This window comes from Dendropsophus ebraccatus, chromosome 1, assembly GCF_027789765.1.
Source record: "Dendropsophus ebraccatus isolate aDenEbr1 chromosome 1, aDenEbr1.pat, whole genome shotgun sequence".
Classification (NCBI taxonomy): Eukaryota; Metazoa; Chordata; class Amphibia; order Anura; family Hylidae; genus Dendropsophus; species Dendropsophus ebraccatus.
Window position 1 is genome coordinate 31,884,154 of NC_091454.1, and position 24,394 is coordinate 31,908,547.

At 43.5% G+C, this 24,394-nt stretch overlaps 1 protein-coding gene across 4 annotated transcripts in view; it reads left to right on the forward strand.

Moving 5' to 3' along the window:
• ARAP3 (ArfGAP with RhoGAP domain, ankyrin repeat and PH domain 3) overlaps positions 1-22,790 on the forward strand; it is a 120,710-nt gene extending 97,920 nt beyond the window's left edge. For 3 of the 4 annotated variants that reach the window (XM_069969194.1, XM_069969195.1, XM_069969196.1), the window contains exons 21-34: positions 76-288; positions 4,968-5,073; positions 5,161-5,308; positions 8,183-8,251; positions 8,408-8,482; positions 8,910-9,024; positions 9,641-9,769; positions 10,013-10,146; positions 12,948-13,030; positions 14,777-14,812; positions 15,023-15,086; positions 15,509-15,646; positions 19,468-19,506; positions 21,759-22,790. In XM_069969194.1, the coding sequence (XP_069825295.1) occupies positions 76-288; positions 4,968-5,073; positions 5,161-5,308; positions 8,183-8,251; positions 8,408-8,482; positions 8,910-9,024; positions 9,641-9,769; positions 10,013-10,146; positions 12,948-13,030; positions 14,777-14,812; positions 15,023-15,086; positions 15,509-15,646; positions 19,468-19,506; positions 21,759-22,388 (1,979 nt within the window). In that variant the 3' untranslated portion in view covers positions 22,389-22,790. The remainder of the gene's footprint in view (positions 1-75; positions 289-4,967; positions 5,074-5,160; positions 5,309-8,182; positions 8,252-8,407; positions 8,483-8,909; positions 9,025-9,640; positions 9,770-10,012; positions 10,147-12,947; positions 13,031-14,776; positions 14,813-15,022; positions 15,087-15,508; positions 15,647-19,467; positions 19,507-21,758) is intronic. The other variant, XM_069969197.1, reaches the window with a different exon arrangement.
• Positions 22,791-24,394: the final 1,604 nt, after the last annotated feature.

Below are 24,394 nucleotides of genomic sequence, written 5' to 3' on the forward strand. Positions count from 1 at the left end.
GAGCCAGTTTCACTTTACACCATGTTTGATAAATCTCCCAAAAGGAGTGTTAAATAAACCACTCTCTCTCTTCAGGCCTCCGTCATGAGGGAATTTACCGTAAAAATGGGGCCAAGTCTCGTATAAAACTCCTGATGGACGAGTTCCGTAAAGATGCCCGAAACGTTAAATTGCGCATCAGTGATAACTTTATTGAAGATGTCACAGATGTATTGAAGAGGTTCTTCAGGGAGTTGGACGATCCAATTTTTACCACAGAACTTCACCCACAATGGAAAGAGGCGGCAGGTAATGGGTGACCTTACACATTTTTTCAGCATTTTTAACAGATCCTTGTGGACAGCTGATCCTAACAATAGTCATCTTCCATACTGTATTGTCCGTTGGGGAAGTATAGCAGGTGTGGTAAAGACGTCTTAAGAATAATGGACTAAAAGACTACCTGTCATTAGAAAAAAAAAATTGACGTGTCACAGACAAAAGTTTTGATCAGACAGGGTCTGAGTGTTCATACCACAACTGATCAGGAGAATGAGCCGGGAGAAGTCTGTGCACAGCGTGTTCTCTCTCAGCTCTATGTCATGTGACCTGGACAGCTGCATAATGCAAATTTATGGGGCAGCCCAGGTTGAACCAACATAGTGTACTGCAGCACAGTCGTCTCCCCACTGGTTCCCCTGATCTCTTTGATATGTCAGAAGTTTTTTCTAATGGCAGATACTTTTTGAAGGATCACTCCATGTAAAGCGGATATGCTGTAATATGCCTACTGCCAAGCCCAACAGAATGGTGCATGACTCAAGAATTTAAAGAACACTAAAGAGTCATAGCTGCCCCAGGCATGTCCTCCATTGCCATAGCACAGTAAGTTCTGCCAGGTGTTCTTTTAAAGGAAATATGTCAGCTATTAGATAGGTGTTTGGTCAAGGAGACACATGGTACCATTCACATATCAATCTGTGCTTCCAAAATGTAGAAAAAATTGTTTTATTTTCCTTTATTAAGTGTATAAAGAAATTTTCCTGAGAACCTGATGTTCTGCAGGGTGAAATACCTTCCTGCCTCACCTTCCTATCCCTGACCTTGGCTGGTGCTCAGCTACCAGCTGACTATCATTCATTGTAAGGACCAGTTCACACAGAGTAAATCTGGCAGAATCCCGCTGTCGAACTCTCTGCCGCGGAATCCTGCCAGCCTCTGTGTCATATAGGCAGTCTATGGGAGCACTGGCCCTGAGGAGGTTTATCAGCCTGCAGCTGACGACTGATGATGGTGTAAAAAATTAATAACCCTTACACACACACACACACACACATACCTCTCTGCACTCCCTGGTGTCCTTCTCATTTCTGCCTTCTGCCCGCAGCCACCACAGGAACTATTGAGCCAGTCTCTGAAGTAATAGGCTGCTTAGCCAATCACTGGCCACTGCACTGTCCCCTCTCGGCCAGTGATTGAATGAGTGGCCTATCACTTCAGAGACCGGTTTAGAAGTTCCAGTGGTGGCTGGTATGTATAAGGTTTATTATTTTACACTAGGGCCAGGGCTGTATTAACAGCTGCTGCTGCCCTAGGCACTAGCCCTGAAGACGCCCCATCTTCACGCACCTATTGGCGATACCAGACCTGACCAATACCACCATACCCCCCACCCCCCTGGAAAAGACACCAGATTTACTGGCAAGTCTGAACTGGAGGAGGAAAACTAAAAAAATAAAAACAAAAAAATTAATTTTTTCTGTCCCCCTGCTCCCTGGTGCTGCCCCCCTGCAAGGTGCTGCCCTAGGCACCGGACCACGGGTGCCTAGTGGTAAATACGGCCCTGACTAGGGCAAGGACTGCATGGAGTTCGCTAACAATATACTGTATATATTCAGCCCTGGTAGCATGATTGTCGAGCCGTGTAATAGGCTCAGTGATCTGCCAGATCAGTGATCGGGCTGTGAAATACAATTCTTACTCTTGATTGACAGGGTCCTGGCAGCCCACCCCCAGCAATCACTCATTTATCACCTAAGTAGAATAGGTGACAAATGATGTCAGTGGGGCAGAGTCCCTTCAAAGCATTAGGTTACGTGCACACTATGGAATCGAGGTGGAAAACCCGTCACAGACTCCGCAGCTCACACCCTCCCGCGGAATCTGGCATCCGCGTGCGTCTCCGCCCGTATCATAGACTCCATTCCATGCACGGGCGGATTCTGCGGTCCTTCCGAAGAATGAACAGGTTCATTCTTTAGATGGAAGGCAGAAACCGCCCGTGCATAGAATGGAGTCTATGACACTTCCTGAAATGCACGTGGCCGCCTGAGTCCGTGAGCGGGTGCGAGCTGCGGAATCCGCAATGGGTTTTCTTTCGCAATTCCGTAGTGTGCACATACCCTTAGACTAGAGTCAAAGTTGAAGATCACTCCTGGAATCCTGAGCTATAGCCAGGTGAATCGTACAGCAGCATGCACCACTCCCTTCTGACCAGGAGATCTGACTCATTTGCTCCATAGGTTATAATTGAACAAATATTGATTGACAGCCAGGGAGTGAAGCGTGCTGCCATATGCTTCACCCAGCTACAGTATATCTTGGGATCGCAGTAGGTCTAAGAAGTGACTCTGCAGAGATGTCATAGGTTAATTTATTTTACATTACTGCTTTCATCCCTTATTCCCCATAATAATGTGTTTATCAGCAGCTCGTGCCCATTTCCCATTGAACTAAACATGCATACTTATTAGCCAGGCATGCATATTCATGGAAGGGTTACAAGACAGCTGCCATTAGAGAAGCACAGTTGCTGTATGTCACTTCAGGTCAATAAGTTAGCGGCAGAACATTTCTAGCGGGTTTGTCATAACGTAAGGCAGTATATAACACTTGAGGTTTTTCCTGTTATAGCAATGCTTCCGTTTTGTTTCCTCATGGCACGCGTAAAACAAGAACATTTGTATGAAGCTTTCTTTCTCTGAGACTGAATATAACCCGGGCATATAAAACATGGCTGCCATCCTCTTACAAGACGCCTGTGTTCCCCATTAGCGATGTCGGCAGCATCCCGCTGTAAGGTCACATGGTCTGATTTATTGCAGATCACCAGTTTTCTATACCTACACTGCGGAGCCTTGTTACCGAATTGCTTGATTTATCCTCCTCAGTAATCATTTTGCAATTTACCATAAAAGTGAAGTACTGCTCAGTAAGCCATGAAATTAGAAGAACCAAGTACTTGACTTGTCCGCCCGCTTACTCATTCCTCTTGTATTAAATTTATTTTATGTTTGTTCATCTATTTTGTTTGGTTTTCTTAGCTCGGCTTTCCTTATGTGCCTCGCAGCAGTTTAAAAGGGCAAAGGGATATTCAGCTTCCTTATCTGTAAAAGTCACCCGAAGCCTGTGTGTAGTGATGGACACAGCACATAGCGTGACTGTCATACCCTGTAACAGTGCACACAATAGTCTGAATGTAGAATTACATTTCTCTACTGCTTTTTCTCCACGTTTTTAGTTTAGTTTTGGAATTCTGTTTATGCACCAGGAAGCCCAGGATGAACAGTGCTGCAGATTTCTCCTAGACATGAGAGTGTTCTGTAGTATATGGAATTCTCTGACTGGCTAAATGTTTAGAGTTCTCCTACCTCTCTCTGCCTTGCATGATTGATGCACATAGCTTCTAGCGCCAGGCCCTGTATTATCAAGGCAGGAAGGGGTGGGGAAGAAGGAGATGTGCATGCTGCAGCTCAGCACCACCTTCTTGACACTTGAACTGTGAGCATAAAAAAAAGATGACAGATTCTTCCCTTTAAAAATGTTAGGGGAGACTTATAAAGCTGCCTTACTTTGTTGCCTATAACCAATCACAGCTCACAGGTGAACTGTGACTGGTTGCTATGGGCAAAGGGAATCTTATTGTAAGATGGGTTGATGCATTTCGCCTTTGCCTTTTTATGGTGACTATCATCATCGCCACATAAAATACTTGAAAATATATTGCAGCTTTCACTCTGGCCACTATAGCAGATACAATAGGTGACAATTCTCTGTTCTTTGCAGCTCACTTTGCTGCACATACAGACACAGAATAGAACGATAGAATCATCTTATTATTAGAGGTGACAGGTTACTAACAACTCTATTGTACTCCTGAAGGAGGTCTAGATGACATAGGTTGATGAAGGTGCCCATTCACCTTCAATAGCAATAGGTTGCTTCTCCCCCATACACATGTGTGCTCAACTCAGCTGAGCATGCGTATGTTTATAGTGGAGAGACCCATAGGGCAGTGGATTCAGCATTAAAATTTAACATGTCTGATTCATCTTATCCCCCCCACAATCTCAAGGAAAAGTCTGGTATCCCCCATACACATTAGATTGTCGGCCAGGCCTATCAAAACCAGTGGGTTGGACCTTTCGACTGTGCACAGATTTCCTGCTATTACCATACCATCCAAACCAGACATTGGTTGGTGTATAGTATATGTCTGAAGTCATGTAAATTGCCTCCTATGGTGAAAGGCCGAAAGTCACATGCAACTCTCGAGCCACTGGTTGGGAACTACTGCTTGAAGGCTTATAGAGGCCTTTATGGTGCCCACAGATGAGGCTCTTTACACTTTTCCCCTGGATGAGGGGTTATATTTCTTAACATGCTGAACACTAATAGTCAATCGACACCCCTTACTGTTTAGTCTCCATAAAGCAGACATACACTGCTGCACTGACTATATAGAAAAAATACGGAAAAGAAGAATGGGGTCCAAGGATCATTTGTACTGCTGAGCCCACAGACATTGGCTCATTGCTTTCCCTTCTCTTCTTGCTTATAAATCATGATACGAAGACTGGTTTACTTATGGTCTCTGTCTGTGTTTTTTATATTCTTCCGTCTATGAATATTTACTTTAGTATCTTGACATTTTTTATGCTTTTTTAGTATTAGAGCCGCAATTGAAAACCAATTTGTTTTACTTCCAGAACACCCTGAAAGAGCAAAGAGACTGGAGAAGTACATGGAGTTGATAAACCATCTTCCAAAAGTGAACCGAGCCACCCTGGCCGCACTGATCGGTCACTTGTATAGGTAAGAAACTTCCCATATATCAGCACATACTCTCTGTATTCCATAGACCCTTCCCCTCTATTGTTTACTTTTCCATTGTTTTCTCAGGGTGCAGAAATGTGCAGATTTAAACCAGATGTGCACCAAGAACCTTTCGCTGTTATTTGCCCCCAGCTTATTTCAGACCGAGGGAAAAGGAGAACATGAGGTCAAGATAATGGAGGATTTGATCGACAACTACGCCAGTGTCTTCTCTGTAAGTAGCATCTTCGTTTTTCACTTATTCGCTATGTCTCATTTCTGTGACCTGAAACTTGTTGAAGACAAACACTGTCCACATGCCCACACTCGGACCCCCATCTAAGAACCAAAACAGAGAACCACTCAGTCTGAACAGCTTCATTCTGGCAGATTGTTGGTGCCCACTTGCACATCTAACCAGCCTTCTGTTGTAAAAAATGCAACGTAATATCAGAACACATTAATTTACACAGACCTGTACGTTTTTGGCACTAAATAAATATATAATCATTTTTAAAATGTTGGCCAGCAAAATTGAAAAAAAGTGTATGTGTATTCATGAATATAGTATAGTAGGTGCAGCCATTTAGAAATGAACTCCCTATGTCTGACCTGGGGTCATAGACTACAGCCATAAATTATGCAAGGAAACCAAGTCTGACATGAAGGACGCATGCTTTGTAAACATGGCATGTTTGTAAACATGTGTGTTTTAATTTGTTTCTGTAATTACTATAGATCTCAATGAACCATGGCTCTGCTCTTTATCTGTTATACGTAGCTGCCACCACTCACTTTACAGTATGTGCTGAATCCCTTTGCATTGGTTTATATAATGCCCCAGTTTGTTTGTAGCCTTAAGAATGGGACTCCCAGTTACCAGTCAGTTGTAGTGTAGTGTCCCAGTACGGGTGGTTTGCGCCACAGGGGCGGATTGACTGTAACATAGGCCCCAGGCTGTGCACCAAGCCTGGGCCCCCCAACCCCACTGTAACTATGGCAGCACTAGTGTGGTGTTCATAGCACAGGGTAGATAATGTCACGATGCTGTGATTTGTGCAAAATTGTGGTAAAAAAGCAGCAATTTTTTTGTAAATCATGCCATGGGCCCCCCAGAAGCTCAGGGCCTCGGGCTACCGCCCGAAAAGGACCTATTGTAATCCGTGACTGCTTAGCCAGTGGTGTTGATGTTATTTTGTTGTGACGCCAGTACTGTAGTAGTGCACAGGTGTGATTTTGATGCCTGTTTTTGTATAACCCCAAATGGTCAGTAGCCTCCGGGTTTGTTGCGGGTACTTTGGGCTCTTGTCATGGCAACCTGGAGTGATAGTTGACCCACCCAGGATGTTGGTACTGCCACCCACAGAGAGGGGAAAAATAACCCAAGGAAGAAGGCGGTGTGTATAGGTGCAGGTGCAGACAAAAGAAGCAGAGTCCTGTGGGTTTAGTACAAAAATAAGACACTTTACTGAAGAATGCAAAAGAACAGTACACTTAATACAGATACTTAATACAGCAAATCTTGATAACAGTGGTTCCTGCAGTAGCTTGTTTGGAATAGGTGCTTGAAGAAGTAAGAGCTTTGGTAGAAGTAGTAGTGCTTTTATAGAGGTAGAGAGAAGAGGAGAGGAGTTGCCAGAGGAGCCCTGTCTAAGGTAGATCCTGTACTCTGCCAGAACTGGATTGTATATATATATATATATATATATATATATATATATATATATATATATATATATTAGATAAGTGATACTTGGACTCACGTTTAGACTAATGTCTGACCACCTTCTGCCCCCTAGTGTCATAGAACCCATCCTAGGTGGGTAGCACGAGCCCTAGTCATCGTCGGTTATCTGGGTGTAGCAGGTTCCCGAGTCGACCTGCGCTGCACAGTAGGATACGTAGACCTTTGCTTTTGGTAGCTTTGTCCTACTAGGGTCAGCTGCTCTTATTTCAGGAGTCCGCCCTGTTCCTGGCGTGGGCTAGGGTGTTCCTAAGTGGCTTCTTTTCCTTACTTGGACTTAGCACTGCACAGTGAAAGTAGTGGTCACTGCAGAAGCAATCTCTGTCACAGCTAGTCTCTCCTGCATCTGTCCCCTTGGACCTCCAACAACTAACTGTACTTCCTCCCACACAAAGCTAACTCCTTCTATAGGGTTGAGTGTGTGTAAGAGAGGACAGACAGGAAAGGACAGATAGAAAGAGCACCTACTAGTGGTCAGCCCACAAACACATGACATAAACAATTAACCCATTAATTTCAGCCTTGCACAAGAGAAAACACCAGTGATGGGAGACCACTTGGTCCACTAAGTTTTATGTCAAGGTAACTCTGTAAGGTATGACACAAAGGGGATGAAGCTTCCTTTTGCATTTTCACCACTTGGTGTCTCACTTCCCCTAAACTGTACTGTCAGAGCACAGCTGATGGAGCATATGCTAAAACTTCAAGTGCCAGTGCACATCCTCACCCCCTCCCCACCCCCTGCTAGTAGCTTATCCTGTGGATATATCATGCTGTCGTGATTTGCATGCTTCACCCTTAATAACGCGTGGATGAACCATCATTCAGCCGCCAGTAATCTCTCACTCGCCACCCCTCCTCCCCATACACAGTAACATTTAGCATGTCTGAGGGTTCCTGTGTTCTGTATGGGCATGGCAGAAGTAAGCCGCAACCAGAGAGATCTCCCTCTAGTTTATCTCTCCCAAAACAAAGGGGCCAACTTCTGTCACCACTGATATCATCTGTCGGTGGTAGTTCCGCAGAGCCCCATACACCTAAGTTTGATGGTGGAACCCACTGCAAGCGGCAAGTTCGAACAACTAAACTCTAATATGAATGGGGACCTTTAATGAGTCCAATAGAGTTGTTCATTGACAATACTGTATGTGGGGGCACATGATTAGCTGTTCTACACAAACTCAATTCTGCTACATCTGTATACATCTGAAACATTGAGCATCAGACATCCGCAGTCCAGAACGTTCCTGGCTCTGTACTTTATTCATTTATTTCCAGTTTAGTAGCTGAAGCAATTACGGGTTTTAATTGAAGCAGAAATTACAACACGTTCACTGACTTCAAGATCTTTTTCTTCTCTTCAAGATTGACGAAGAACAAGTGACGCAGATGGATTTAGAGAACAGTCTCATCACTACGTGGAAAGACGTCCAGGTAATGAGTGGTAGACTCTGTGCCGGCCTCATCTGATTCTAATGATATTTCCATTACTCTGCTCAGTTGTCAAATGCTTACCGTATAAAGAAAACAGATCCTCACCTAACACAATAAGGCAGAAAGTTCAGCTCTTGTTTTCTTCTCTCTCCGCAGCTGTCACAAGCCGGAGATCTCATTATAGAGGTTTACTTGGAAAGGAAGGAACAAGATTGTTGTCTCACCTTAAAGGTCAGTGTTAGTGAATCCACTTAAAACGTGTCAAATCTTCATCATTGGCTATGCAGGGTGTTTTATTATTCCCTGGTTATGTTAGGGATGCTAGGGATGACTGCCCTGAGATGTCTGTGTCCTGTGCAGTCACACAGAGTGGTCCATATGTCAATGTTATTTGGGTATCATTTAGTACACCAAAAGGCTGACCTTGATGTAGGCCGCTTCTGCCATCCTCCTCCTATCTGATAGGTCATTATTACTTTGGTGAATGTTAGCCGGCCATTGACATGTCACCATATTGGGGTTTTTAGATGGGTGCAAAGCAATTCCTTGCCCAATACAGCGTGCACAGTTCCAAATTTTGTTATACCATAAATCTATCGTGTAGTTATTGTCCTACAGACAATATAAGCCACGTTATTAAAGTGTCATTCACACTTAGGTTTCTCCGATTATGACCGCTGAAGGGCTGACCAATCAGGTCCTGGATATGCGGAATATTCCAGCCAGCACGGACATCTGGTTGACCTTTGAAGTTTTTGAAAATGGGGAACTGGGTAAGTGATGAAATTTTAAAAATTCCATATTCATGGCATTTCACTGGGATTACCTAGAAACATGCTGTAACTTGATCCAGGTGGGGTAATACGCTGCCCTTTTTGTTAGGGTCCTATTGACCAAGGCAGTTTTTCGTTTTCTCCGGTTAAAAGCCGAATTATACAAAACGATTATTAGCCATGCTTGGCTGATTACCGGACGTTCCGGACGATAATCGTTTGGTGTAATAGGGCCTTTAATCCAAAAAAATAAAAAATTTGTTTGTCAGCTGGTTGCAGGTTACTAGAAGTTACAGGTTACCAGATTTTACATCAACCATGCCTTATATGCATATGACCTTTATTCTATGTACATTTATTTATATATGATTAGAGATGAGCAAACCTGGAGCATGCTCGAGTCAATCCGAACCCGAACTTTCGGCATTTGATTAGCGGTGGCTGCTGAAGTTGGATAAAGCCCTAAGGCTATGTGGAAATCATGGATATAGTCATTGGCTGTATCCATGTTTTCCAGACAACCTTAGAGCTTGATCCAAGTTCAGCAGCCCCCGCTAATCAAACACCGAACGTTCGGGTTCGGATCGACTTATCTCTATATATTATCTTTATCTAGAGAGGCCATTACATCCGAAGGAGAGGGTCCTAGAGCAAGCTCTACAGTGGTGCAAGTTGGCTGAGCCCAGTTCTGCATATCTTCTGGTAAAGAAGATCACCTTCGGTGAAGGAAGTTGTCTTTTCACAGGTAAAACTTGCAATGACAATCTATGCCAAGTTCCACAACAATAAACCCCACACATGCCAGCTTTAAAATCCACAGCTGTTAATTTCATTGGAAAAAAGGAAGCAATGCAAAAAAAGTGACATGTCACTTCTTTTCCACACTCCCATTGAAGTCAATAGGAGCTTCAGGACAGCTTATCGCTTGATCCCCACCAACTGTAGGATTGCAAAGGAATACTTTTATTATTCATTCTACTTCATATAGGTGCAAAAAGAGAGCTCCCAAAATGTGGCTCATTGAAATGCAGAGAGGAGTCACCTAAGCTGCTGGGCAGTAAGTTCCAGGACAGGTACTTTGTCATCAGGGATCGCAAGCTGCTGCTTCTCAAGGAGAAAAAGGTATCTATCATTGGTGCTTAGAAAATACTTAGCCCATTTTCACTAGGTCAGTATTTTGAATCTGTATGGTCCAAAGCTCAGGAGAGATGCAAATCCTTGTAGGACACAATCCTGGTTTTGGCTCATAGATACTGGTACAAAACTGACCAAAACTTGCCAGTGCAGATGAAGCCTTAGGTTATGTTTCCACACAGTATTTTTCTCAGTATTTTGGTCCGTATTTTGCAATCAAAACCAAGAGTGGATTAAGGAACATAGCCATAGGGTAAATTTTAAGTAATATTTTGTGTGTTCAGATAGGGCAGTGTTTAGTCCGTAGATAGGTAAGTCATGGTTATACAGTATTTCCATCTCCATCAAAAACTCACCTATCACTTGTAAATATAAGTCTAGAAATCTAAATAATGGCCATATTAGATACGTGTGACATGGAGATAGGGGACCCATCTCCAAGATCACGGCCCAGCTAGATGACCCACCACATTAAACTAATTCCTGGCTGCAAGATAACCATCCACGGCCATGACCATTCTTAATGCTGAGATTTTTTTCGAAAACCATCATATTATTAAAGGAGAAGTCCGGCCAAAATTTATTTTTTATATGTTATTACTGATGGAAAGTTATACAATTTTCTAATGTACATTAATTATGGGAAATGCTCATATACTGCCATTTCCCTTAATTTAGTGTATCAGGAAGTGTTACAATTATCTCTGAAGCAGTGACGTCACAACGAAAGGTGTAATTCCTATGGAGTGTCCAGCAGGGGGCGCTCTCTCTCTCTATATATATATATATATATATATATATATATATATATATATAAGTCAATGAGTACCATTGACTTCTATATATAGTGCGCCCCTGCTGGACACTCCATTGGAATTACAATGGATGTGTATGTAAATGTAGTATACAGTGTTTTTGATTGAATACATTTATGAAATACTTTCGGGCGCAAGTGTCCTTGCTCCCCAAAGTATTCCATAAATGTAAGCAATCAGTACATAACAGTAAGCCCGCCGAACCGCCGCCGCTCTGGACTACTGAACTACTACTCTCCCCACCTGCTCAGAGCATGCACAGGTGATGGGAGAGTAGAAGCTGGGTTATATCTCCGAGATCACCACCGCCGCCGCTGATGCCGCGCAGGGGAGCCGCACATCACTGCAGCCATCATCCCCCTCCTGCTGCTTCCTTACTCTATCTCAGAGATATAATCCGGTTACTACTCTCCCATCACCTGCGCATGCTATGAGCAGGTGGGGAGAGTAGTAGTTCGCTGCTGCCGCCGCTGCTGCCGCGCAGGGGAGCCGCACATCACTGCAGCCATCATTCCCTTCCGCTCCCCCCTCCTGCTGCTTCCTTACTCAATCTGATGGCTGACTCCCCGCCCGGCCACCGGCACGTGTGATCGGAGAGCGGCGGCCGGGCGGGGAGTCAGCCATCAGATAGTGTAAGGAAGCAGCAGGAGGGGGGAGCGGAAGGGAATGATGGCTGCAGTGATGTGCGGCTCCCCTGCGCGGCAGCAGCGGTGGCAGCAGCGAACTACTACTCTCCCCACCTGCTCATAGCATGCGCAGGTGATGGGAGAGTAGTAGCCGGATTATATCTCTGAGATAGAGTAAGGAAGCAGCAGGAGGGGGATGATGGCTGCAGTGATGTGCGGCTCCCCTGCGCGGCAGCAGCAGCAGCGAACTACTACTCTCCCCACCTGCTCATAGCATGCGCAGGTGATGGGAGAGTAGTAGCCGGATTATATCTCTGAGATAGAGTAAGGAAGCAGCAGGAGGGGGATGATGGCTGCAGTGATGTGCGGCTCCCCTGCGCGGCAGCAGCGAACTACTACTCTCCCCACCTGCTCATAGCATGCGCAGGTGATGGGAGAGTAGTAGCCGGATTATATCTCTGAGATAGAGTAAGGAAGCAGCAGGAGGGGGATGATGGCTGCAGTGATGAGCGGCTCCCCTGCGCGCCATCAGCGGCGGTGGCGGCGATCTCGGAGATATAACCCGGCTACTACTCTCCCATCACCTGTGCATGCTCTGAGCAGGTGGGGAGAGTAGTAGTTCAGTAGTCCAGAGCGGCGGGCGTTCGGTAGCAGCAGGCGGGCGGGCGGCGGCGGGCTTACTGTTATGTACTGATTGCTTACATTTATGGAATACTTTGGGGAGCAAGGACACTTGCTCCCCAAAGTATTTCATAAATGTATTCAATCAAAAACACTGTATACTACATTTACATACACATCCATTGTAATTCTAATGGAGTGTCCAGCAGGGGCGCACTATATATAGAAGTCAATGGTACTCATTGACTTCTATATATAGTGTGCCCCCTGCTGGACACTCCATAGGAATTAAACCTTTCGTCGTGACGTCACTGCTTCAGAGATAATTCTAACACTTCCTGATACACTAAATTAAGGGAAATAGCAGTATATGAGCATTTCCCATAATTAATGTACATTAGAAAATTGTATAACTTTCCATCAGTAATAACATATAAAAAATAAATTTTGGCCGGACTTCTCCTTTAAGCTTGGTTGTCACCAGAGGGGGATTTCCACCTAAAAGCAATATGTATTCTAGCAGCCATGCAGACATGTTGCGAGAGTTTGCAGTGATTGTTGATGAAACCTCCAGTAATATGACTGATGGCTTTTTTTAAATTTTTTTCCCTAGAACAGTAGTAAGTAAAGAGCATATATATTTAGCGTATTATCCTTGTTCATGTTACACGCACCATGTACTATGTACTAAATTTTATTTGTCTAACATTTTTTATTCACCTTATAGAGTTCTAAACCAGAGAGGGAATGGTCACTTGAAAATGCCAAAGTTTACATGGGTATCCGAAAAAAGCTGAAACCTCCCACCCAGTAAGTGTTATTCTCATGTAGACGCAGCCTTCATAATGAATTAGTCAAAGTATTATTATTACGTTTCATCTGGGGACTTTACCTGCCAGTCATGTCTGAACAGGTGATAATTGCTAGATGGGGGTCCAACTTCTGGGCCCCCATTAACCCCCCACGTTTTTCACCTCAGCTGCAAGCTAGGAGAAGTTTTATGGACACCGTGGTCAAGTGTGCGCTCCGCTGCTCCATGCAAAGTCTATATCACTGATGTAGATTTTGGCAGAGTGCAAGTTAGACCTCGGTTCTATTCAGCAGCCCCTAGCTCCAGTCTTGTTGCTGGATGGATTGGGGGTAGAGATGAGTGAACTTAGCGTAAGAACCTGAACTCTTAGCATTTGATTCCTAGTGGCTGGAGAATATGGGGCAATCCTTGGGAATCCTGAAAAAACATGGATACAGGCATAGACTATGGGGGAGATTTATTAAACATGGTATAAAGTGAAACTCTTTAGAAAATGAAAGGTGGAATCTGATTGGTTGCTAGGGGCAACTGAGACAGTTTCACTTTACACCATGTTTGATAAATCTCCCCCTATGTACCCACAAATTCTTTTTTGGCCATTCTACAACCACCTTTTTGGACGGCCATCATTTTGGCGCAAAAAAAACACAGTTGTATTTGATGATTTCATGCTGCCAAAAGATACTTTTTTGTTTCATGTTTATTAACCCCCTCCTGCCGCTGCACAGTAAATTAACATGGCTACAGCAACGTTAATTTACGATCGAGGATAACACAGGCGCAGAAGCCCGCCGCAACTCTCAGCACCGGAGCCGCGGTCCGGTGCTGTGAGTTAACCCTATAGATACTGCGGTCAGCACGGCGACAGCATCTATAGGGCGCCTCAGGCTTCCGGTTTCCTGGCTATGGAGGCCAGAGGGGGGAGGGAGGGAAGGCAGGGCACCCGTGCGCTCTGCCCCCTCCCCTGTCTCCCCTGCCACTGTCACAAGATTGTAACAGTGGCAGGGGACAGAGGAGAGAGGGCAGACACAGGGACATCAGCTTATGGGATCATTATGATCCTATAAGCTGATGTCCAAAAACAACCTGGGCATTGATGCATCAATGACCCCAGGTTGTGAAAGGTCCACTCTGGTTCCCAGTCCCTGGGCCGCTTCCTGGTCTGAGCCTCGTCTTGATGTGTCAGGCCCACTCAACCAGTCAGCAACCCAATAAATCGTATTAAGGGTTTGTCCACGATTAGAAGAAAGGATGTTTGTTTTTCTCCTGAAATAGGGCCACTTTTGTGAGGTGTGGCAGCTCAGCCCCATTCAAGTGATACCTAACCCTTAATTCTAACAGTCTAGACCAATTTAACTTTATTTCAACCTTGCAGATCCTCTTACCTTTGGTGTGTATCTCACATGATACATTTAAAGCCAAAATATTACTTTCTTTTAAAAGGTATTATCCAGGATTAGGGGGGAAAAAAACACAGCTACTTTCTTGCAAAAACAGCACTACCCATGTCCTTAGGTTGTATGTGATATTATAGTTCAGCTCCATTCACTTCAATACAACTGATCTGCAAAACCCACACCCAAACTGAGGACAAGAGTGGTGCTGTTTCCGGAAGAAAGTGTCCATGTTTCCTGGATAATTCTTTTAAACAAGGCTTCATATAAAAGTTGATAAACCAGAGTACTGTATGTAACTATTGCTGTATATAAATTGTTCTAACTGCACTTCCTTCATTTGTCCACCAGGTGGGGCTTTACAATCTACATTGATAAACAGCAGTTGTAAGTATTACATAGCAGAGATAGCATGTTATTTTATAGTATTACTGCCTATGCTGTATGTTTTCTTAATAACTCAGTTTGTTTGTTTATATAGATAGAATAGTTGGAGTCTATTCTGCTGCTAGCTGACTGTAGACGAAGAAGCATAAACTTAGTAGTGATGGATGTGGAAGTATTGTGTTGTACAGTAATAGTATCTGTACTTTGCAGGTGTCTGTGTTGCACAGCACAAGCCGAGATGTGGGACTGGATGACAAGTATTCTCAAGGCTCAGGTAACCATCATCACGGTTCTCGGCACTATAAATAATGGCTGCTACATAAAAGCCAGCATATATATATATATATATATATATATATATATATATGCTACATAGAAGCCAGTATATATATATATATATATATATATATATATATATATACTGTATATATATATATATATATATATATATATATATATATATATATGGATGTTCTCATCTCATCAAATTTTTATCAACCGTGTTCCCAGTCTCTTCCATTTTTCCCATACACTTGACTGCCCATTTCTCTAGTCAGCCAGACATGGCTGCGGCAGGCCACCGTACCTAGTGGAAAATGGGTCAGGGGATCTGCGTTCTCCTGATGATACAAATTAGATATAGCAATTCACAATCAAATGAAATAAAAACCTAAGTGTCCTTCCCTGTTGTTTCAGCATGATGATCTGCGCCCTGTGATTTTAAGGCGACACTCTTCTTCAGATGTAACCAAACAGAAATTTGGCACCATGCCTTTAGTACCCATCCGTGGAGATGACGCCAACACCACCATGGTTTCCGCTAACCAGCAGCTGGTGAGTCTTACTGTGTTCATAGTAGAGGTGGAGAGGAGGATCAGTCCCCTTCAGCACTTGTGGAATGAGTAAGAACGCTGTCACACACAGAATCAGACTATGCCCCCACTTCTGTGTCACTTCTTTCTCTGTGCAGCCACTATAAGTAGCAGTACTTATAATGAGCTGGGTAACTTTAGCGGCCAGGGGACCGGTACCGGAGAGGGGGGCAGCAGACCCAATGAGGTAGGTGTATGTTGTTATGTACAGCCACCTCCTCTCTGTCTCTTGTGAAAAAAATGGCCGACGCCGGACTTCCCCTTTAAGACCATTTAAAGAACTATGCATCATTCCATTTTACTCATATTTTGCAGTGCTTTTATAATTTTTGCTTTGTTTTTTTATGAAGCACAATTTTTGCTCAAAACACACAAAAAGTCATTTTTGGGCAATTTGCACTAAAATTTAGAACATTTTTACAAATACAAAAGACCTGATCTTCACAGAAATTGGAAAAAAAAACACTTGTAAAAAAAAAAAAAGCTGTCCATAACACAAGGCATTGTGGGAACATAGCTTTAAAATTGCAAATGAGATCTTCAATAAATTTCTAACAAATCCAGTGTATTCAGGTGACAGGACACCTTTAAAGCTTGCTCACTGTCTGCCATGTATTACATGCCGGTGTTTAGCTAATCTGCGGTGGAGTACTCTACTCCTAAATTATTAAGAGGCAGAAGCCTTATAAATAAATTAATCGCTGTGGCTGCAATGAGCTGGTGTAGAGTTCACTACATTTTACAGCAGTGTTTTTGCCTAAGTTTTAGTAAATCCAATCAGCGCTGGAGGCAAGGACGGCTAAAAGGGAATCTGTCAGCCCTCGGAGCTGAGCTGAGGTGCTGACAGTGTGATGTAGATGACCGTGCCCTAGTAATCTTGCTACCTTTATTTATACTGTCTGTGGAAGAGATTATGCTCAATTTCTACTTTCTTACAGTAAAAAAGAATCAAAGAAGAGTTTTGGCTCAGGGTTCACGCCACAATCTGATACACTTAATCGCTGATTCCTCCTCCCTATTCTTATTGAATAATTATTCCAGCCCAGCCTGCGCACATCCTGCATCCTCCACCCATGGCCAGGAACCAACCAACCAAGTGGTTGAAGCCAATTCCCTCAGTTGGGGAACTCAATGAGCATGTGCTGTTGTTCCCGGCTAAGGTGTCTGAGCAGGTTGAGGATGCAGAATGCTGGAATTATTACGTCCTTGATTGTGCTCCAGGACTCCTTTTTAAGCATCTTCTATTCTGGAGTGCCAGACAGTCGATAGGCCATTTTTTCCCCATGTTTCGGTACCTTAATAGTCAACTAGCATTGTAGCATTTTCTTTACTTTTCATATTTAGGCTATGTTCACACTACGTAAAACAACAGCTGTAGTCCTCGCCGCAAAACTACAGCCGTTGTTTTGAAGTTTATAAACTTGGCTGCAATATATACGAACTACGGTCGTACGATGCACACTTCGTATCAGACAACGGCCAATGTTTATACGGCCCCGTGAAAAATGAACATGTCAGTTATTTCCGGCCTGTGATGCCCCAACCGTGGATTTCAATGCGGCCGCGAACGTAAAACTTATATCTGCCGAATTAAACTTGATTTTAATGTAAAAAATGTTCTGATTGGTTTCTCTGGCTGGGCGCAGTATTTAAAGTAAATGACCTAATTACAACACAAAAAAGGGGGAAAGGGATGCACAGCCCAATAGAAACACTCCGGGTGCTAAACCTCTATATAGAAAAACTCATGATACACATGACAGAAAAAGGTATATAGAAACACCGGTAAGCACACCATGATAATAATAAAGAAATTCATAGTTTATTGGAAATCACAAATACAAATAATGTAGCAACCAAACATGATTGTTGTTGGCCATTTTCCTGACAACTATTGGATCATGTGGGATGATTTTAATTGTTTTTAGGGGAAGTTTAATCATGTTTGGTTGCTACATTATTTGTATTTGTGTATTTCCAATAAACTATGAATTTCTTTATTATTATCATGGTGTGCTTACCGGTGTTTCTATATACCTTTTTCTGTCATGTGTATCATAAAGTAAATGACCTGTGTCAGCCCGCTTAGAAGCAAATTTAAACAACGGCTGTAGTTTCACGACTAGCCCGTATGCTCGTATTTCTACGGCCGTAGTTTTAGGCGTACGTGTCCGGCCGGGTGAAAACAACAGCCGTTAATTTACGCTGTGTGAACATAGCCTTAGACTGATTGGGAGAAACAAACCTTAATTGGCCACAAGATGGCACCATCACAGCAATTTATTTTGTCTTCATATTTTCACACCCTGGGTAACTATACCTCAATTGGCCACTAGATGGTGTATTTGTAGCATTTTATGTTCTCTTTATACTTGGACACATTGGGAAGTTATTGAAGATTAGGCAAATATAGTTGATTTCTTCCAAGACCAAAGTTTTTTACTCTTTATTGCTAGAAAACTAACATAAATTAGTTTGTTATTTCTCCTGTTGTAAAAAAGCCCAATGATCACTGATGCAATGTATATACCTTAAAGAGGACCTGTCACCCCCCCGTGCCGGGGTGACAGGCTCCCGCCCCCCCGCTGGAGCACCCTATACTGATCCCGCCGGGTCCCACTTCTGGAGGTGGTCGGGTGACTAAGATATGAGCGCCCGAAGCCCGGCACGCGCGCTCCTCAGATGAGTCCAAAGCTCATAGGGAATGACGGAGTGTCGGACTCGCCTGTCATTCTCTATGAGCGTTGGACTCATCTGAGGAGCGCGCGCGCCGGGCTTTGGGCGCTCATATCTCAGTCACCTGACCACCTCCAGAAGCGGGACCCGGCGGGATCAGGTGAGTATAGGGTGCTCCAGCGGGGGGTCAGGAGCCTGTCACCCAGGCACAGGGGGTGACAGGTTCCCTTTAACCAAGCCTTAAGTTACATTTGTCCCTTCTCTTGTCACAACTGTGAAAAGGGCCCCGGAGGGCAGAAGAACTCTTGCTCCTATTTGCAGCTGTCATTACTCTGAATGGAAAAATGATTAAACCAATTTTCTGTGTGTGAAAATGATTATGTGAAATTACATTTCTCATGTATTCATTGGAGAGTGCTGAGGGTTTCTACTTGACTGGTAAAAAGGTTTACACCCTACATTGTAGCATAGCGCTCATTATCCTATGGATCTTCAACTGTTGCTAAACTATACCTCCAATTAGCCTTCAGCTGTCAAGATATGCTGGGAGTTGTAGTTTTACAATAGGTGGACAGACACAGGTTGCGGAACAGTGAAGCAGTACCTCCACATTGAATCCAATGTGCAACCTGTAGTACCTTGATTTGCCCTCCACTGATGTGACATCTCATTGCTGCAGCGTGACAACAGTGCAACAGCTCTAAGCAGTGAGTTTAGAACTGTGTACTGTACATGACATGTCACTGTAGCTTTTGTGGCACCCTGCTTTACCAGTGTAGACACATGGGAACTATGTAAGTGGACAGGCATCCCCAGGTCTATTTACAAAACAGTAAGTTAGGGATGCTTTATGCACCATTGACTTACTGACAGTAGATTTACTGGGCTGGTATATTCTCCATAATGCTAATAAATCCAGCTTCAGATTACATAAACCTATATAGATCACAGAGCTCAGCTTCTCATCTATTTGATGCACAATGACACTTACTGTACATGTAGGTCTCACTTAAACCTTTATTTACACCATTGGGTTCCCTGCTAGACTGCAAAAAAAAACATTTTGGCTTCCCTGTTTCCCTTTCACACCTTATTTCTGTTCCTTAGCGTCGTCTCCACACACGGAGGACACTGTCAATGTTCTTTGTAAGTATCTACACGTGGCCATACCCACCTGCATGTGCCCTTACCATGCTTTGGACATTGCATGTCAGGTTACTAGGCTGTAAATGCAGCATGAAAGCAGAACGCATCACCATAACTTTTTGCTCTTATGTTGTAACACTCGCTTCTGCCAAAGAGCAACTTGAACCAAGAAGTCTCAGCACATGGTTGCTGTTCTTTCTTTCAGTTCTTTATAATTTTAAGATCGTTGCTTGCCATGAGTGGCCTACAGACCAGAGCTATGTCAGTTCAATAGGATCAGGATGTAGTTTTTCTCTTTTCTGACACCAAGCAGAGATCTTCAAAATGTTAAAGAACTCATCTTTTCTCGTAACTTAATAACAAATTGATTCTGTAAAGATTATTCTTTTAACACATTTAACACATTCTCGGACTGTTATTATGAGTGGTGTTTTGCACGTAGGCAGAGGTCCTATTCTCATCTCAACTAATATAGTTATACTTGTAGGATTTGTCAAGGTAAATATTTTTGCAGATACAGTACATTTATTTAGCAGGTTTGCCCCCATATGCTGCTCTTTCCGACCATAACTCTTCTCTAAAAACAGTGGTCTGGCTGGTGTATATATATATATATATATATATATATATATATATATATATATATATATATATATTGTATACAGGGCCGTTTCTAGGGCATTTTGACTATGGGGCAAACTATGATAAAAGCCCCCAACCCCCCAAGCTGGGGTTGCTAGGAAGAAGCAGTGTGTGTAGAGCAGTGCTGCTGAACCTTTCTTTAACCCATACAGAAAAGGTGACTTACAGGTGACATCTTCTTTGATCTGATCTTTGATTTCTTGCAGCTACAATTCGTCTCTTCAGAACCTGACAGACAAACATCTCAGGCTTTGCACATTTCCAGCAACTTTCTTCCCTTTTTCCCACCTATAAGGCCCCATACTGTAGTAATTTCGCTGTTTGGTGTCATGCACAGTAAAGCGAGTGGGTATGTGGGTTGCCCCCTGTATGTAGGGTGCCCCCTGCTGTGCCCCCCATATAGTAATAATGCCCCCTGCTGTGCCCTCTATATAGTAATAATGCCCCCTGCTGTACCCTCCATATAGTAATAATGCCCCCTGCTGTGCCCTCTATATAGGAATATTGCCCCCTGCTGTGCCCCATATATTAATAATGCCCCCTCCTCAGCTGTGCCCCCACATATAGTGAAATGCTCCCTGCCCTGCCCCATAGTAACTGCCCCTCTCTTGCTGTGCCCCCATAGTAACTGCCCCCTTCCCTGCTGTTCACCCATAGTAAATGGTAACTGCCCTGGTCATGCTGAGCCCCGAGTGACTGCCTCCTGTCCTGTCTCTGTATTGCCCAACACAAAAAAAAACAAAAAGATTATGCTCACCTGGCATGGAGCGGGTCCCTCAATCTTCTTTCTCCAGCCTGTCAGTCACGGGAACAGGCCCTCCAGGAGGGAGAGATTGCGTCCAGGCCCTGCAGGGGGATGTTTGCTGGGAAAGGTGCGAGGGCGGAATCGGCATTGCTGCACGCAGGGGGAGGGAGAAAGGAGAAGTGGTATGCAGTGTGCCATGCCGTGCGGGGGCGGTGTGCAGTGTGCGTTGCGGGGAGAAAGGAGGTTGGTGTGCAGTGTGCGGTGCAGGGAGAAAGGGGGGCCATGTACGGTGTAAGGAGAAAGAGGGGGTGGTCTGCCATGCAGTGCGGTGTGCTGGTGGGGGGAGGCTTTGTGAGGCCAATGTGCGGGCATCTGATAGAGGTCAGCAGCGCCTTCTAGATGTCAGCGCCCCTTGGCGTCTGCCTGGCCTGCCCGCCACTAGAAATGGCCCTGGGTGTATATATTTATATTTTATGCAGAATATATATACACTATATTACTATACATGTACATTATAGCTATATATACACAAGCTAGACCACTGTAACCTAGACAACAAGATGTCAACAATGGGAGAAAAAAAAAACAACATCTGGAGAAGGAGGCAAGTTTGCTAAATGAATGTATTCGCAAAAATGGTTAACTTGACAAGTCCTACAAGTATAACTATATTAGTTGAGATGAGAATACACCCCAATACCGACTTTGGTTACTAACCTGAATGCACAGCACTTTGCATGTGTTCTCTGTGCTCACATACTCATACCTGTGCTTGTATACCACAGTTTGCACCAATAACAATCTTGTTTTGTTATTACAGACACTAAATTCTACATTATAATTCAATATAATTGTGTTTTTGTAGCCAATGAAGATGCATCAAGACTCCCTGGAGGAGCTACAGGAAAAACAAGATGAGGAACATGAGCCCTTGTATGAAGAAGTTGGAAATTTCCAAAGCATTCAGCAAACAGATTCAAACTGTGTACTATCATCAGAACGACTCCAATTACCTCCTCCTTTGGACCGGACAAAAAAGCCAGTACTTAACCCGGAATCCATAAAGCCAACCCCAGTGAAACCCCAATCCCCAGAGAGAGCTGACAGGGACAGTTACAACAAGACGCAATCTCTAGACAGAAACCTTTGTATGGATACTTTTAAGATGGTCCAGAGGGATGGCATTAGATCACCCATGCCTGACAGAGGCCCGGGTGTGTCCATTATGAAATCTGCTTCCCTTGAAAGGCAGGTGGAGCCAAACCGAACTCAGATGGGCTCTACGAGAAGCCAAGTGGTGAAGAGCGCCCTTGACTTGAGCACATTGCCATTGTTTTTTGAACCAACAGCCCCTTCAGATCCAACAAAGATTCCTTCCTGGAAGAAGACTACTCCTATGTCCTCCAATATGCAGGACAAACTGCTCCAGGAACTCAACACCATGCTCAATAAGAAAAATGAAGCCGAGTCTGGGGCAGGGCAGCATGTAACGTGACTGGGAATAGTAAATGTTACTATGGCCTTCTAGAGTTATCGTATGATGTGGACCATCAAAGGACTAAAATGGGGTTCTCAACCAGAGCTTATATGGTGACAACAAACGTAATGGGTTCAGTTTTGACTTTAACTTTATGTATTCTTAGTATATTCTTTGTATAAACTCATGGTCACGTATGTCTTTCTGATAGAACCGTGATTCGGCACAAAACTATCCATGTATAGAGTCCTTGTTGGGTGAACTATTTAAGTCTTGGAACTATTAAGTTATATATTTTATATAAAAAAAAGACTCATCTGATGTCTCACAGCCTTGTGTAAAATAGACAAAAGAGAAGCTAGTTTGTAAGTACATAGGTGTAAACTACATGTTCTGTAAATTAAATAATAGTGAAAATGACACAGGTGTTAAGAACTGTATATGTCCCAGTGGTTTACACCCTCTAAAAGAAATGAACCCTTGGATTGCAGCGTATAACCTGTTATATAAAACCAACATATTTTCCAGCACTATACAGAGAATTCCATCACCTTCCAATCCTTCCCAATGGGTCTTAAGGTGAATGAGCATGTGCCCATTTGTTGGCTGATCACAAGGTTTATTACACAGGGCAATTGCTGCCTTTTCTTTCAATAATTGCCCCATGTAATAAGAAACAAATAGTCTAATTTCTCAGACACTAGCAGTAAGTGTGTTTTGGAGTAGGAGTGGATCTAGAGCATGCAAAGGACACCCACACAAAAATGGGGAGAATGGACAAACTATACACAGATTTTTTGGGGGGTTGGATTTGCTTCAAAACTGCCCTATGTGAAAATGCAACTAAATACTGCGCCAGGTAAGTATAGTTAATAAGGTAATGACATAAACAAATAGAAAAAAACACCACCAGTCGCACCAGTTGGTCTTTACTTGGTAAGCATAGAACCTCTCAGTTGGGGTCATGATACATCAGAGTGGTGGACCTCCATACCATAGCTACAGTACATGGAGGACCTGGTCAAAGACACAAGGCGTGATAGTTTCAACTTCTGCTGCACTCTCCATTGTCCATTGGCTATGGTAAATTGCGATGCGGGTGCACACGGATGCGCCCGCATCAAAATTCAGCATAAGTGATGATCTTCACTGACACCAGCCGTTCTGTGACACGGTGTCATACTACGTGTCAACATGGCCTAACAATGATGGGAGTCTTTCTGAAAGAGCCAACCATGACACTGTGGGAGTTTCTACATAGCTTCTTTATTTGCAAAGTGAAAGACAGCGTGTCTCAAGGGCCGGCAATGCACTTTTTATGAGGTCTGAACAAAAATAAGGTTACAGTGGTTTGTATATACAATTCAATAACGTGACCAAGAAGGTAATATTCCTGTGGTGCAGAATACAGAAAAGAAAACATCAATGCAATATAATATTCATTTAAAGGGAATCTGTCAGCTCCTGGGCCCTATCTAAGGTGCGGACAGTGTGCTGTAGGTGGCAGTCCCCTAGTGAGCACAATGACTTTTGGTAATTTGTCCGTGCAGTGAATTGGTGACAATCCTATTGTAATGAAAAGTCAAAGAGTTGTTTTTGCCACTCTGGCACACCTCACTACTCCTTCCCCTTTCTCCTCTTCATGAATAAGCAATGCTGCCCGGCCTCCTGCTCGCTCAGCTGTCAGCCAGTGTCTCTGATTGCAGATCAGTCCTCTGTAGGCAGTTTATGTCTGGAAAAAAACCCTCAGATATAGTTGAATCTCTGAGCCCAAGTGCCTTGGAGCTGTGGCCTAGGGGTATCTCACCTGTCTACAGACCTGCCAGCAGTTCATTCTTTGGTTCAAATCCCCTGATGGAAATAAAATATAGGCTTTTTTATGTATTTATTTATTTTTATTATTTTTTTATTGTATCATTTTCCCACACAATATTTTTGGTATTTTGCAACCAAAATTAGAGGTGGATTGAAAACACAAAAAGGCTATGTTCATACACTATTGAAATTCAATGTATGGCCATCAT